This window comes from Mustelus asterias, chromosome 1 (assembly GCF_964213995.1).
Source record: "Mustelus asterias chromosome 1, sMusAst1.hap1.1, whole genome shotgun sequence".
In the NCBI taxonomy this organism is placed as follows: domain Eukaryota; kingdom Metazoa; phylum Chordata; class Chondrichthyes; order Carcharhiniformes; family Triakidae; genus Mustelus; species Mustelus asterias.
In genome coordinates this window covers 115,199,089-115,214,339 of record NC_135801.1, presented here as the reverse complement: position 1 = coordinate 115,214,339, position 15,251 = coordinate 115,199,089, and the positions used below count along the sequence as shown (strand labels likewise).

The following is a 15,251-nucleotide window of genomic DNA, read 5'->3' as shown; positions in this document are numbered from 1 at the left end:
TAAAGCATTCAGAGGAGACAATGCAGTTTTTCTCACAGGGATGCCATCTGATAAGTACGTAATATTATTTAATCTGTTAGTAGAATAAAGGAGCTAGGGAGAGAACAGGGTCTAATGGGACTTTATCAGTTCGGAGCAAGAGATGAGATAGGACAGGAGCCAGTGGTCTGTGCAAGTACAAACAGATGTAAAGGAAGATACCACAACCTAGGCCCACTTGCATCCGTTCTCGTCTGCTGGTGTTTATAGTAAAAGTCTTTTAATGAGCACCCAGTTTAAAGAAATCTACATTTGCACATAACATCCGCTGAAGGATCAGTTTACTCTTTCAGTGCTCTACAATGTTTATTCAATTGAATAGATGACTATGGATATTTGATGCAGAGAAATTCTATTACCACAGAACCACAGAATCCTTACATTGCAGAAAGAGTCATTTGGCCCATCAAATCTGCACTAACTCTCTGAAAGAACATCCCACCCAAGCTCTCCCCCTCCACTCTATCCCCATAACCCTGTGCATTTACCATGGCTAATCCCCCCAACCTGCACATCTTTAGACACTAAGGAGCAATTTTAGCATGGCCAATCCACCTAACCTGCACATCTTTGGATTGCAAGAGAGGAAACTGGTGCACCCGGAGGAAACCCATGCAGACATGGGGAGAACGTGCAGACTCCACACAGACAGTGACCCATGCCAGGAATCGAACCCGGGCCCCTGGCGCTTTGAGGCAGCAGTGCTAACCACTGTGCCACCGTGACGCCCAAATGTGAGAGAATGTGTGCATGAGAAAGTGTGTGTGTGAGAGCCAATGGAGGTGAATTCATGTCTATGTCCACCTCAAGCACGAATGGTGCCACAGGCACAAAATATCATGGGAAACGCAAAATGAGATTCTCACTGGCGAGATCTGGTTTTCTGATTTTCCCCACCCCACCCACCCCTGCCCCCCCACACACCCCCCCCCCGCCCCACACCCCCACCCCTGCCCCCCCACACCCCCCCCCCCCCCCGCCCCACACCCCCACCCCCATCCCCCCCAGGATGGTAAAATCTGGGTGATTTTATATGAGAGTGAGAGCCCCCTACACTTGAGTGAGTGGGAACACAAACCACCCCTTCCTCCTCCTCCTCCCCAAAAACCTATCCACAAAGCAGCTCGGAAGAGGAGGAACCCCAGGCTGAAAGGTCACCCGCTTCCAACATCTGCTTTCATGTGAATTCTGCCAAGGCCAGAATGTGCACCACCAGAGGCGAATGCCAGGTTAGTGTTTGTTAAACCCAACTCCTTAGTTAAGGCCTGGTCCCCACCACTTACTTGCTGACCATGGAGCAGAGTCTGTCTCTCTCTAGCTCTGCTTCGTAAGCAAAAAAAATGGTTTTATTGATGAACTCTGTTGTTTGGCACATTTTAATGGGCATTTTTATTAATAACCCTTTTTTGAAATGTATAACTTTGACAATGGTATTTTTGAAATTGATGACGAATGTTATATGAAACTTTATCTTATTGAAATTTGACTATCAGCCGCTTGGATGGGAAAAAAATTGAAATGTGGCCCACCACCCAAAAAGGTTGGACAAGCTTAGTTTAGATGGTTAACACCATTTGCAATACGAACTGTAATAATGGGGGAAATTTTATTCTGTGTGTTACATTTTTTTTGTACAAGAGGTGCACACACACAGGAACAGCTTTACCTCTTCCCACTACATATGTTACGGTGGCACAATGGTTAGCACTGCTGCGTCACAGCACAAGGGACCTGGGCTCGATTCCTGGCTTGGGTCACTGATTGCATGGAGTCTGCACTTTCTTCCTGTGTCTGTGCAGGTTTCCTCCGGGTGCTTCGGTTTCTTCCCACAGTCTGAAAGACATTCTGGTTAGGTGAATTGGCCATGCTAAATTCTCCCTCAGTATGCCCAAACAGGCGCCGGAGTGTGGCGACTAAGGGACTTTCACAGTAAATTAATTGTAGTGTTAAGGTAAACCTACTTGTGACACTAATAAACAATCTCAAACTATTGCAGTCACAATTAGTTGTCTATCACAAATTTTGGGTATTTCGGAGGTGGCATTATCCTGGAGGAATCTTACTAATGGCACAATGATGAGAAATGGGGAAGTATAACCTTCATTTAACAGTAAGAGTGAGGGAAAGATGGTACAAGCTCAATGAATAAATTCATCTGGATTTATTGAAATAGAGATTCTGAGTTTAGACAATGTGTATTTGATGTAACATAAAGATTTTCTTAAAAAAAAAGGTCTTTAAAACTTTGTGTCATTTCATCATAATAAAATGTTTGAGACTTTAACCCACATACAGTCCAGCCACGCATTCACAATTCGATCCCTTTGAAATCATTTTACTTTTTTTTGTAAATTTTAAAATATAACTTTTCTTTAGACATTCAAAAGTGCAACATGTAACGTGCCTGTGGAGTACATCACAGTCAAAAATATAAACATAGGCAGTGATACAGCTAGACATAAATGTACGGCAGTAACTCAGATGACTACACTGAAATACACATATATATATATATATACAGAAATGATGTATAACATCATTATATATATCCAATGTCCCTTGTCATCTAGTAAGATCACTGGATAAAAGTTTAACCACATTTTAACATTCAAGCCATTCAAAGCTAAAGTCATGTTTCCTGGGTAATGCTATGCTACATCAATTCCTCTGCTGCATTAACTTGGGCTGGAAAGTTCCGGTCTCGCACACCCTACTACCGCAAGAACGGAGAATTTGGCACTCAGCCAAATCTCCATTCACAGCAGTGGGACCGGAGAATCCCAGCCGCGGACGAGGCTGAAGAATCCCGGACATGGTCTTTTAAGGTATTGTCTGAAATCCTTCTCTAAATGGAAACATTGAACAATTCAGCCTGAAAAATCAGGGATTATTTTCTTTACATTTTATCTTACATTTTATAACAAAGATTTCACGTATGTTCCAATTGTCACTTGATATGAGTAATGTGTTTTTTTAATACTAAATATGGAGGAAAATGTTTTCTGATTTCCAACCTTGGCCTGAGTATTAAGAGATCTGTAATATCACGAATGGCAGAATATGTGCCTAAACAACTGGAAGCAGCTGGAAAAGTAGTTTGTTGCCAGTTTCCCTCTGTGATTATTCTATAATGCCACGGTTAATACAGAAAGTATAATGGAATGTATATTATATTGAGTACCTCAGCAGGTAGAATATATCAGTCCCACCCAGTGGATCTGCTGTGTATTGCAGGAACACATTTTATTCTGGATGTCACAAGGCAAGAAAAATATAAAAGGAAAAAAGCTGAGTAGCAATGATGTCTTATTGACAGTCAATACACCTTAGAGCTGGAAAGGCTCATTATGCACTTGGTTCAGTCAAAAATAGATATGCATGTGTGGTGTCTCACTGAATTAGGAGCAAGCCAATGGATGAAGGATGAGTTCCCACAGTGGAGTTTACTAATCTTCAAGCTTATCTCAGTGACAATATTTATTTGAAGCAAGTCATGTGGGAAAACTTGATGACTAGTTTGAATTTAAATCAACAGATTAGGAAGTGATTATATAAATGTAGATAACGGTTGTTAATTGATTTGAGTTGACAAATACTTTCTCAGAAGGGTTCAAACTAATGACCAACTCTGGAAGCTTTCATGATATCTACATATACATTCATGATGTACACAGAAAATCAGAAAATTTAATCCAGATCCTGGATGGATTATAAAGGCCTTCGCTTGCAGTCCTCAGACAAAACTCAATCATTGTAGTTGTATCTGGAATCTGCTGTTTGTAAATGTCAGGAATATGTTATGAATACATACTTTCCTCAAAAGAACTTTTACCATCAAATTATCCAATGTACTGGTCATTCCAAGAAAGCATTCAGTAATACATCTGCCTCTCCATGATGATCAGACAGTCCAATATTCGCCATGAATATATTGTAAAGATGTCAGTTCCACACAATATATTGTAATATCTTTAACTTCTCTAGCTCCAGAGTCGGGGTTATCTATAAGGCTCTTCTCCTACTCCAGTGTGACATCACATCATCACCTCAATCAACATTTACGGAAACCATGGGGACCAATTGACTTCCAGTACATCAGTCGGTATGATAGCATTTACAATATTTACAGATGGAATTCTGGGCTTTGTGGCATCCTCTTGGTTGGAATAGTTGCAGACAAGGAATCACTAAGACCTTTGAGCCTCACTGTGTTGTTTACATTTAAAGCAAAGAATTCTTCTGGTGCCAGGTTGTCCATTAGCTCCTGACTCAAAGAAGAGGCACTTGGCTTTCCCTTTCAGCTCCCTTGAAAGGAAATCTTCTTCAGCAGCAATCCTCTTCATTACTCCTCACGTGCTTCTGTACATGATGTGCACGACCACATCAATTTTCCAAGCTTGACAAATCATTTAATCATTTGGCAGTTGCATTAAAAAACAGGTCAGTTAGACTTAGGCTCAAGCTACTGGCCCAGTAGACTCCAAAAGATGTATAATGCAATACGTCTGCTCCATCTTTGTAATGTCTTAGGATATTCCTGAATTTGCATATGCAATTGAAACAGTCAAATATAGAATCTTCCAATGATGTAGTGGTGTTCTTCACATGTAATAACTTCCAAAAATTGTGCTTTGCAAAAGAAACATCATTATTCATAATGGGTAGGAAGTAAGCACTGAAGAGAACACATTTGGTGGATTTGAACACAACGATAAACAAATTATTGTAACCCACCTGGGGATTGATATAGTCATTGTCTTTCTCCTGCTACAGGGATAATGATATGATACAACATCAGGCACACAGCATACATTCTTAGTAACGGTTATCATTATGTACGTACAAAGCAGTCAGCTAAAATAATAAATGTAGTCAATTATCTGAATAAAGGAACCATCTTCCATGTAGCAAAAGGCCTTTGAAACACACAACTAACTTTGTATGGCCTCATGTTTAGTTCATGGGAATGGCAGTGTGCAACACACTTTAAAAAAACACGATAGAGAGTACCATAATAGAAAAATAATGCACTGAAATATGCACATGATATGTACTACAATAGAAATCATATTGTTTTCCCAGGATTGCTCTCCAAGTTAGCCTCTGCTATGAGATATACCATCAAGTTCCCACCTCAGAGTTCTCTCCTTGGGATGCCTCAAAAAGTGGTTATAGAGAAAGTCATGTCTGTAATGGGATGCAGTTCGTTTTCCCACAATAAATGGAACTGGTTACAGGAAGCTGTCCTCCACCAGGTCTGAGGGATCAATTGCTACGTCATCCATCATTTCCATGTCTTCTATGGTTTCATCCTCACGCTTTATAAAAGTCGAACTGCTGGAGCCTGTCTCGATCGCGCTTTCTTCGGACGTTTGGGAGCTGCAAAGGAAACATAATGTCAAAGTAAAAGGCAAACAAGTGTAATATATGCAAATATCCTGGTGGCACAATGAGTTTGTGCATCCTATGCTGAGCCATAGGCTGGCATGATGTGGTGGGTATGCATGATTCACTCTATAGTGAGCTCCCAATTGTTTAGGTTCAATATAAAATAATGGACGTCTTCCTGGCATTATCCATTAGCAACAGATAACAACATGACATTTGAAGAGGTTAGGAAACATTGCTTCCTGCCCTTCAAACCAGGAATGTTGCATGGCATCCCTAAAGGAAGGGAAATTTAAACATTTAGGAAAATATATATTCAAATTTCATAAACATTCCTTTAGTTATGCTTTCTCTGAACAGTCAAACACACTAGATGATGAACTTTCCTCTGGTTTACCAGGATGTTGCCTGGTATGGAAGGGCTTAGTTATGAGGAGAGATTGGGTAAACTGGGGTTGTTCTCACTGGAAAGACGGAGGATGAGGGATGACCTAATAGAGGTGTATAAAATTATGAAAGGCATAGATAGGGTGAACGGTGGGAAGCTTTTTCCCAGATCGGTGGTGATGTTCACGAGGGGTCAGAGGTTCAAGGTGAGAGGGGGGAGGTTTAACACGGATATCAGAAGGATGTATTTTACACAGAGGGTGGTGGGGGCCTGGAATGCGCTGCCAGGCAAGGTGGTGGAGGCGGACACACTGGGAATGTTTAAGACTTATCTGGATAGCCACATGAACGGAGTGGGAATGGAGGGATACAAAAGAATGGTCGAGTTTGGACCAGGGAGCGGCGCGGGCTTGGAGGGCCGTAGGGCCTGTTCCTGTGCTGTATTGTTCTTGTTCTTTGGTCTTTGACACCTTTGGTAACTAAGATTCTTTCCTATATATCCAGAGTCCATTTCCAGAAATGTTTTGTGTGAAAACTGAAAGTGAATACTCATCAGATACGGAAGCAATGGCATTGTTGTAATAATTTGCAAAACATTTAAGCAATGCATTTCTTATGGGTAGAAACGGCATTTCTACAATGGGTCTGACATGGATTGAAAGCTGCTGTTTTGGGGATATACCGCCACAGGGGATCAACATATATTACAGAGAACATAAACAAACCTATTTACTCAGCCTCTTGTCATAGGACAACAATCTCATCCCAGCAACCAAGCTAGTGAGCCTTTGCTGCACTGCCTCCATTGCATGCATATCCTTCCTAAAATATAGAGACCAAAATTGCACACACTGGTCTCACCAAAGCCCTTTACAATTGTGACAACATTTCTTTCTCATGCACCATTTTCCTCACAATAAAGGCTAAAATGCCATTTTCTTTTCTAATTGTTTGCTGTTCTTTCATGCTAACTTTTTGCCTTCTTTGTGGTATGCATCAACATTTACAAGTTTCAGGCCTTTTAAAAAGATGTTCTGCATTTCTATTCTTATGACCAAAGTGAATAACCTCACACTTCCCCACGCTATATTCCATCTGTCACCTTGTTGCCCATTCAATTAACCTTTCTTTATCTCTGCAGCCTCTTGGCATCCTCACGGTCTGCTTTCCCATTTAACTTTGTATTGTCAGCAAACTTAGATACATAGTTCCCTGTTTCTTAATCTAAGCACTACTATAGAGTATAAATAGCTGAGTCCTCAAATTGATCCTTGCGGCACTTCACCAGTCACAGCCTTTCAATTTGAAAACTTCCCATTTATCCCTACTCTGCATCCCGTGCAATAACCAATCCTCTACACATCCTCTAGCTTATCTATTACCCTCACCTCCATGAGCCGTTATCTTGTATATGAATCTTTTTGTTGCACCTTATCAAACATCTATTGGAAATCCTACCAATGCTATATCCACCGGTTCCCCTTTATCTATTATTTAGTTAAATGCTGAAAAAACTCAAATAAATCTATCAAACAGGATTTCTCTTTTGTAAAACTATGTTGGCGTGTTTAATTATACAATGCTTTACTAAGTATATTGTTAAGATTACCTTAATAATAGATTCCAGTGTTTTCCCAATGACTGGTGTTGCGCTAACTTGACTGTAGTCCCCTGTTTTCTCTCTCCCTCCTTTCTTAAATAGTGGTATTATACTTTCTAACTTCCAGTCTGATGGGGCTTTTCCAGAATCTTGGGAATTTTGGAAAATCATAACCAATGTACCCACTGGGCCCTATTTTACCATTTTGATTCTAAGTGCTGGGCGGATTTGAAACTGGCAGTGTTTCAGATCAGACTTTTAGACCCTTTCTCAGGTGCCCCCATATACACTCTGCCTGCAAACATATCAGCAATTCTGAATCACGCTGCAGATGCCTGTGAGCGGGGCTTAAAGTGCCCAAAATCTTACAGCTCCGATCGGCGTCTCCAACTGCACATGCGCAGAAAAAAAAGAATGCTGCTCCCCTGCCACATCCCTCCCGGGCCGGATAATGCCTCCCCCCTCGACCCCACAGACATTGCCCCACCCCCTACAACATTACTGATCCCCCTATCCCCCACCCCCCCTGTCACCCAGACCGATTGTGGGCCCCTCCCCCCCCTTTTCCCCCCCACCATTCTCAGGCAGAGTGGCAGCGGAACCCCCTTCCCCCCCCACTGATCTCAGGCAGGGTGGCAGCAGACCCACCATTCCCCTCCCCCCCCCCGACCAATATCAAGCAGAGAGGCGTTGGACATTCGGCACTCACTTCCTCACTAATTGCAGCGCCCAAATCGGACTTCTGTGGAGCATATCTGTTTCATGCCAATTCCAGATGGCCGTACGCAGTGGTAAAGGGGGAAGTGTCGGTAACGTTGGGCGTGCAGCCCATTAAGTCAATTGAAATGCATACAAATGCATTTAAATGGCCGTCACACCTGTTTCGGGCCTTGGTAAAGGGGGTACCGGTGCAGAGGTGGCTCCAGATCGCGCTACTCGCCTCATGCCCGATTTTATCAAGTTTTCGTGGCCAAAAACGGGCGCAACCTGATGGTAAAATCGGGCCACTATCTCTGCAACCAAATCTTTTAGAACCCTAGGATGTAGGTCATCAGGTCCTGAGGATTCATTTAATTTAACCTTTTGAGTTTCTCCAAAAGCTTTTCTCTGCTGATATCAACCCCCTTAAATTACTCACTCTTATCAGCATATAGGTTGCACTCTATTTCTGGGATGTAACTTGTATCTTTACTGTGAAGGCAGACACAAAGGGGACAATCTTATGAAAAAAATTCTAAGTTCAGAACGAGTGTGAAAATGGGAGACTCTCTGATCCGTATTTTGGGCGAGTGCAGATTTGTGATCTCATGCACTTAGAGCAGAAAAAAGCTTCTTTCTTTGTCTTACTTATGCCAATGGTACCCACATGCACCAAGTCAACTGGATATTTTTCCTCCCACTCCAAGATCCTATCCAGTACAGAGGAGATGTTCTTAACTCTGGCATCAGGCAGGTAACACAGTCTTCAGGACTCACACTCTCAGCGACAGAGAACAGTTATCTATTCCCCTAATGATACTATCTCCTATTACAACTACATTCTTTTTTGTTCCTTTAACTTGAATTGCTCCCCACACCACGGTACAATGGTCAGTTTACTCATCCACCCTTCAGACCCTGCTCTTGTCTATAAAAACTGCAAAAACCTGTTGGACAATTGCAGGGGTCTGAGGCTCCTCCATTGCTACCTCAGGGTCTTCATACTTTGCAGTCACACCCTCCTGTTCTTGACTCCAGACTAGTTCAGCAGTATCTAGCCTAAGGGTTGCCTAAAACAAAGTGCCCAGGTAACTTTCCACCTCCCTGATGCATTGCAGTGGTATGGGGACTGATGTAAAGATCAGTTGTAATGCATGATAAAAAGATCCAACTGTCAGACTTGTCTAATTTGCAGTGAAACAACTAAGATTTTCCAGCCACACTGGGACATTCTAGGACATGCTTCATCTCATGGTAAATGTTATGATATTTGTACCTGTGCCGGTTTCTTGAAGAGCCAGGTTCGCTGTCTGTGACCGGGTCAATATCAGGCAGAGGGATGATATATCCACTGTCAGCACTTAGCCTTTGCTCATCAAATCCACTTTCCCGATCTTTCTTTTTATCTTCATTAGTGTAGGTGACTCCAATGTAAGACTCACTGGATTCTGCATGCATGCGAGCAACAGCTGGATGGTCACTCTTCAGAAAGTCATCATTCATTTGTTTGTAGCTCTGTTCAGTTCGAAAAAAGAAAGAGGGCTTCTAAGCAAAGTTTCTGTTTGGAGTATATTGGCTTATGCATCATGGGAGACATCCTGTGCCTCATTCATGAATACAATTCACAACAATGGCAACCAGGGGGTGAGCTTAGTCCCTAGCAATGAGCAGTGTCTATAGTTGGCCTATGTGATGCCGATTATATGCCTGGTCAGATTATCTTTTACTGTCAGCTAGTATGCTACGTTTTCAGGATTCACATTGATAGACCTCTTTCACACATTTAACATGGTTCAAAATGATAGCAATTGCCTGAATCCTTGTGGCACAAAGTGTTAGAAATGTGGTATTGTTGATTTAGCCCAATGACTGGCAGTCATGAGGTGAGCTCACGGATGAAATGTTTTGAGTAACTCTGTAAGTCACTTGATTGGTCTCTGTTACGTGAAACTACCAAACAAACATTGGCTGCTGCACAGAGATGGTAACAGTAGGACAACAAGACACAAATTTAAACTATTAAAATGAAAAATTAGGACAGATATAAGGAGGTTCTTCGTTACAAAATATGATCAACACATGGATGGGATGTCTGCAGAGGGTCTTGAAACCATTTAAGAAAGAATTCAATGTTGTAAAGGAGAACTTTACGATTTTTCAGGATGGATGAATCAAAATGGGGTAAATGGCCTTTCTCATTCGTATTGATCTTGTGAGGATGGTTTAATTTTAGGAATAGCAGTATCTAAGGTTCTTTCCTCACTGATCACCATGCTGCTGCTAACTAAAATGCTGGTACTGTACAACAAGCAACAGATCATACCTCCCTGTAGTTCTCTGGTAACAAACTGCCAACAATTTCAGCCAGATGAGTAAAAGAAGGCCTCTTCTCAGGCTCACTATTCCAACATTTCACCATCAGGTCATAGCTACGTTGGTGAAGATTGAAATAAGAAACAAAACATTAGCTTTAAAATTCAAGACAGTTATTCATTTATGTTCATTTCTTTTAGAAACTAAGGGCCTGATTTTACCATTGTGTCACGCCCGTTTTTGGGTGCGAAAACATGGTAAACGTGGTGTGAGGCCACTAACGCGATCTGTGCCCGTATCCGCGCAGATGGCCACTTTACCGAAACCTGGGAATGGCGGCGATCCGCTTCGTGCCCAAAACGGGCGCAACAGCGATTTAAATGCATTTGCATGCATTTAAATTGAATTAATGAACTGCCCGCCCAACTTTATCAGCATTTCCCCCTTTACCACCGCGTTTGCCAGTCCGGAACCGCGCCGTAATGGACCTGCTAAATAAAAGTCTGAATCGGGCGCTCCAGCTTCTGAAGAACACGTTCAGAGCTTCCAACAGCTCTCTGACTCAGGTCAGTGGTGGGGGGGGGGGGGGGGGGGGGGGGAGGAGGGAGGCGGGTCAGATCATTCGCTGGTTGGGGGTGGAGGGGAGTGAGGCCAGATCGTTGTCTGGTGGGGAGGGGGGGTGAGTGAGGCCAGATCGTTGTCTGGAGGGGGGGGTGGGAGGGTGAGTGAGGCCAGATTGTTGTCTGGTTGGGGGGGGGGGGGACGACAGGGGGGGGGGTGGGGAGGCCTGAGGCCTGAGGCCTGAGGCCTGAGGCCCGAGGCCCGATCACTCACTGGTGAGGGGATAAGGCAGATGGACCTCTGGCGAGGGGGGGGGGGGAAGGCGGGGGGGGGGGGGGGGGGGGCAGGGCAGGGAAGGTCCGCTGCCACTCTGTGGGTGATTGGTGTGGGGGGGGGAGGGGGGCAGGGGTAGTGATTGGTCTGGGTAGCGGGGGGGTGGGTGGATAAGGGGGAGAGCGATGTGTATGGGTAGTGGGGGGGTGGATAAGGGGGACAGTGATGTGTGGGTAGTGGGGGGTGGATAAGGGGGACAGTGACGTGTGTGGATAGTGGGGGGGGTGGATAAGGGGGACAGTGATGTGTGGGTAGTGGGGGGGTGGATAAGGGGGACAGTGATGTGTGTGGGTAGCGGGGGGGTGGCTGGACAAGGGGGACAGTGATGTGTGTGTGCACCATCGCTCCCGCTTGTCGCTCTCGGGCCGCTTTCTCCACTGTCTGCAGCCCGGGAGTGATCTGACACGGGCGCGCTTTTCCAAATTTGTTTCCAACTGCGCATGCGCAGTTCAGAGCTCCGATCGTTTCGGCTGCGCTAAGCCCCGCCCACTGGCGATTCTTTTTTCAGGCTGAGTGCGTATGGGAGCACCTGAAAGCAGATTTCCAAGTCGGATCTGCATTACACCCAGATTCAGCACTTAGAATGAAAATGGTAAAATCGGGCCCTAAAAGTCATCAGCTTGTCAGCTATAAACATACACATCAGAAGAAGCATGTTCTGGCTTAGTCATCCTGTATCCACTCTTAATCTTGTTGTAAAAGTTGGAATCCACCATCATTCCTGGATATGGTGTGCCACCTAAAACAGGCAAGATAATCCAGTTAGAAATGATGAGAGATCTGATTATCTGACCTAAAAAGCACGAGAACAACAATTCATATATGACACTAAAAGCATCAAATGGCTACAATAATCTTTTCAGCAGTTACCATGGATCACGCAGAAAACTAGTCTTAACCAATTAACACAATGCTGAATTTGCAGTTTGATCGAGAAATCAGTCATTAACTAAAACAATACAGAATTTCCAAAATTAAGGAAATCCAATATGTAAATAATTGAAATTCATGTTTGAATTTAGTGAACATTAACACCCTGGTTATTTACTACAGCTGGAAACTACTTCTAACAAAATCACAAAATCTTTCACATCATGCCTTGAAGCAAGTTATTCAGTCTTTTAAATTGTGAACGGTCCATTAGAAATGGTGACAACACTGTTAGTAAGATAACAGCCAACACGGTGGGTGACCTAGCTATATTGATCCGATCATTAGGAGGTGATATTGAGCATTAGCGAGGTGTTTCCCTAACAAAAAGGGAGCTGTGGGATGGGTCAGCTGCTGAAGGTTCTGATTCCCGCAGACCAGATGCCTCAGGTTCAAGCCGTGCTCTGTGCTGAGTTACCAGTTCTCAGGCCGATGATGGGGGTAATATAGTTGCACTCAGTTATGGGCTAGGAAAGGCAGCGAGGACTCTTGGAGCTGCCTGACTTTTATTAGAAAATGGAGATATTAGGTCAGCAATCAACCACAATCCACTGTGATCTGTCTCCCAAAATATTTACCTATCCTAACTCCCCAAAGTATGGATTATACATTGCGCATAATTCCATCACACAACTATTCAAATAAAGAACAATTGCTATTAGAATATAAGGAGATTAATATCATTTACATATCTTGCACCTACCCAAGGAGAATATTTCCCACAGAAGAATGCCATAAGACCAGACATCACTTAGCGAAGTGTACAGGTTGTCAAATATGCTTTCAGGAGCCATCCATTTCACTGGTAGGAAAGTCTGAAAATATAATTGAAAAGATACAAATTGACTTTAAAAGTGATAATATAATCATTTAAATAGGCTATTAACAACATATTGTATAATCATTCTGAGATGAGAGCAAACAATAGTTTAGAACATAAGATTAAACATTGGAATTATAAGAATCTATACTGTGACAATTGCAAGGTTGCAGTTCAATACAGACTTTATTCTTGCAGTCACTATAAAAACCCAATAATGGAGATTTTACAATTGCTGATCTAAGACAGAACCGTGCTTGAATCCTCCTTTTAATTTTCTTTTTAGATTGCAGAATTTGTTAAGAAAGCATTTTCAGATCTGAGGTGGCTTGTCTGATACTCACACTGCCTTTGGAGACATAGTTCGAGTCATGCATGATGTCCCGTGCTAGACCAAAGTCACAGATCTTAACAATCTTTCCCTGCGCTAGGAGAACATTACGAGCTGCCAGATCGCGATGTACACACTGCGTAAAAACAAAGAGCAGCAATTCCAATTTTACTACATAAAGCCAAGTCATATTAGATTATCTGTCAAAATAAAAGGAGAGCTTTTGTGGACCTTCATTAGTAGTTATTTAAGCAAAACAATCCATACGTACATTTTTAGAAGCCAGAAATTCCATTCCTTGCGCAACTTGGAAGGTGAAGCTGATTAGATCCATGAAAGAGAGGCTGTCTGAATTGTCGTCTGAGAGAGGGTTCCAAGTTTCATTAGTCTCTGTGGAATAAATGATAAATGTTATCAGTAGCACATGATCATGAGTTTGCATTTATTTATATAACAAAGACGAATAAACAATTGAAAGAAGCAAGAGATTTAAGGAAAAAGATCAGGAGAGGGGAATTGGATGGTGCCATGAGTTAAAAACTGGCCTTTCACTTCTTGGACCAAGGAATACATGGTGACTCTAGTAAGTTACCAGTAAGAGGTACATTACCAGTCAGCATGACTTCACACCTGAAGCAGCATTTACTGGAGAAAAACTGTGTGAAGGGTTCCACCATGACAACATCAATTGCAAATAATGGAATGATATATTTTAAGGCAATTTATTTATTCACATCACTTATTTATAAACCAAAACGTGAAGCATTTTCCATGCAGCCAATATTTCCATAAATTCTTAGAAATTGCATTTTGTTACATGATTTATAAAAACACTATTATATAAATAGCCAGTGGCCCCACTTTGCCCCCGTCTGCTGCTCGAACCCTTATCCATACAATTGTTACCTTTAGATTTCAGTGCATTCCAGGCTAACCATCCTTCACAAGTTTAGGCTCATTCAAAATTCTGCTCCCTATATCCCCCACTTGCACAAGTTGCATTCATTCATTAATCCAGTGCATATTGGCCCAAATTGGCATCAGGTTGAGCAAGGCCTTAATTTTAAAATTCTCTACCTTGTTTTCAATCCCTCCATGACCTCACTCTTCCCTATCTCTGTAGCCTCCTTCAGACCTAAGTCCTCCGAAACATCTGCACTTCTCCAATTCTGGCCTCTAGTGTGTATCCCCAATTTTAATCGTTCCACCATTGGCAGCTGTACCTTCAGCTGCTGAGGCCCTGAACTCTCCTCCCTAGACCTCTCCAGCTCTCAACGACTCCTCCCTGCTTTAAAGTGCTCCTTTAAAAGTCTTTGGCCTGAATATATCTCCGATGTGGCTCAGTGTCAGCTTTTGTTGGGTAATGCTCCGATGGAACATTTTTGGACATTTTTAAAAGTTTATTTATTAGTCACAAGTGGGCTCACATTAATACTGCAATGAAGTTACTGTGAAAATCCCCCAGTCGCCACATTCCGACGCCTGTTCAGGTACACTGAAGGAGAATTTAGCATGGCCGATCCACCTAACCTGCACATCTTTGGACAGTGGGAGGAAATCGGGGCACCTGGAGGAAACCCACGCAGACAATGTGCAAACTCCACACAGGCAGTGACCCAAGCCAGGAATTGAACCCGGGCCCCCTAGAGCTGTAAGGCAGCAGTGCTAACCACTGTGCCACTGTGCCACCCTGTTTTTTGCTACTTAAAAGAAGTTATATAAATGCAAGTTGTTGTTACGGTGAATTTAAGACAAATGAGGATCAGAAGACTCAGCTAAACAAAATGTCACAAAATGTCACCTCACTATGTTATGGGGGGTGCTAATATCTACAAAATTATCAATATTGA

At 42.8% G+C, this 15,251-nt stretch overlaps 1 protein-coding gene across 2 annotated transcripts in view; it reads right to left on the bottom strand.

Moving 5' to 3' along the window:
• Positions 1–2,186: 2,186 nt before the first annotated feature.
• pdgfra (platelet-derived growth factor receptor, alpha polypeptide) overlaps positions 2,187–15,251 on the bottom strand; it is a 58,969-nt gene continuing 45,904 nt past the window's right edge. For both annotated transcript variants that reach the window (XM_078217210.1, XM_078217209.1), the window contains exons 17-23: positions 13,673–13,791; positions 13,415–13,537; positions 12,954–13,065; positions 11,960–12,059; positions 10,437–10,542; positions 9,390–9,628; positions 2,187–5,418 (exon numbers count right to left, since the gene is read on the bottom strand). In XM_078217210.1, coding sequence (XP_078073336.1) covers positions 5,271–5,418; positions 9,390–9,628; positions 10,437–10,542; positions 11,960–12,059; positions 12,954–13,065; positions 13,415–13,537; positions 13,673–13,791 — 947 coding nt within the window. In that variant the 3' untranslated portion in view covers positions 2,187–5,270. The remainder of the gene's footprint in view (positions 5,419–9,389; positions 9,629–10,436; positions 10,543–11,959; positions 12,060–12,953; positions 13,066–13,414; positions 13,538–13,672; positions 13,792–15,251) is intronic.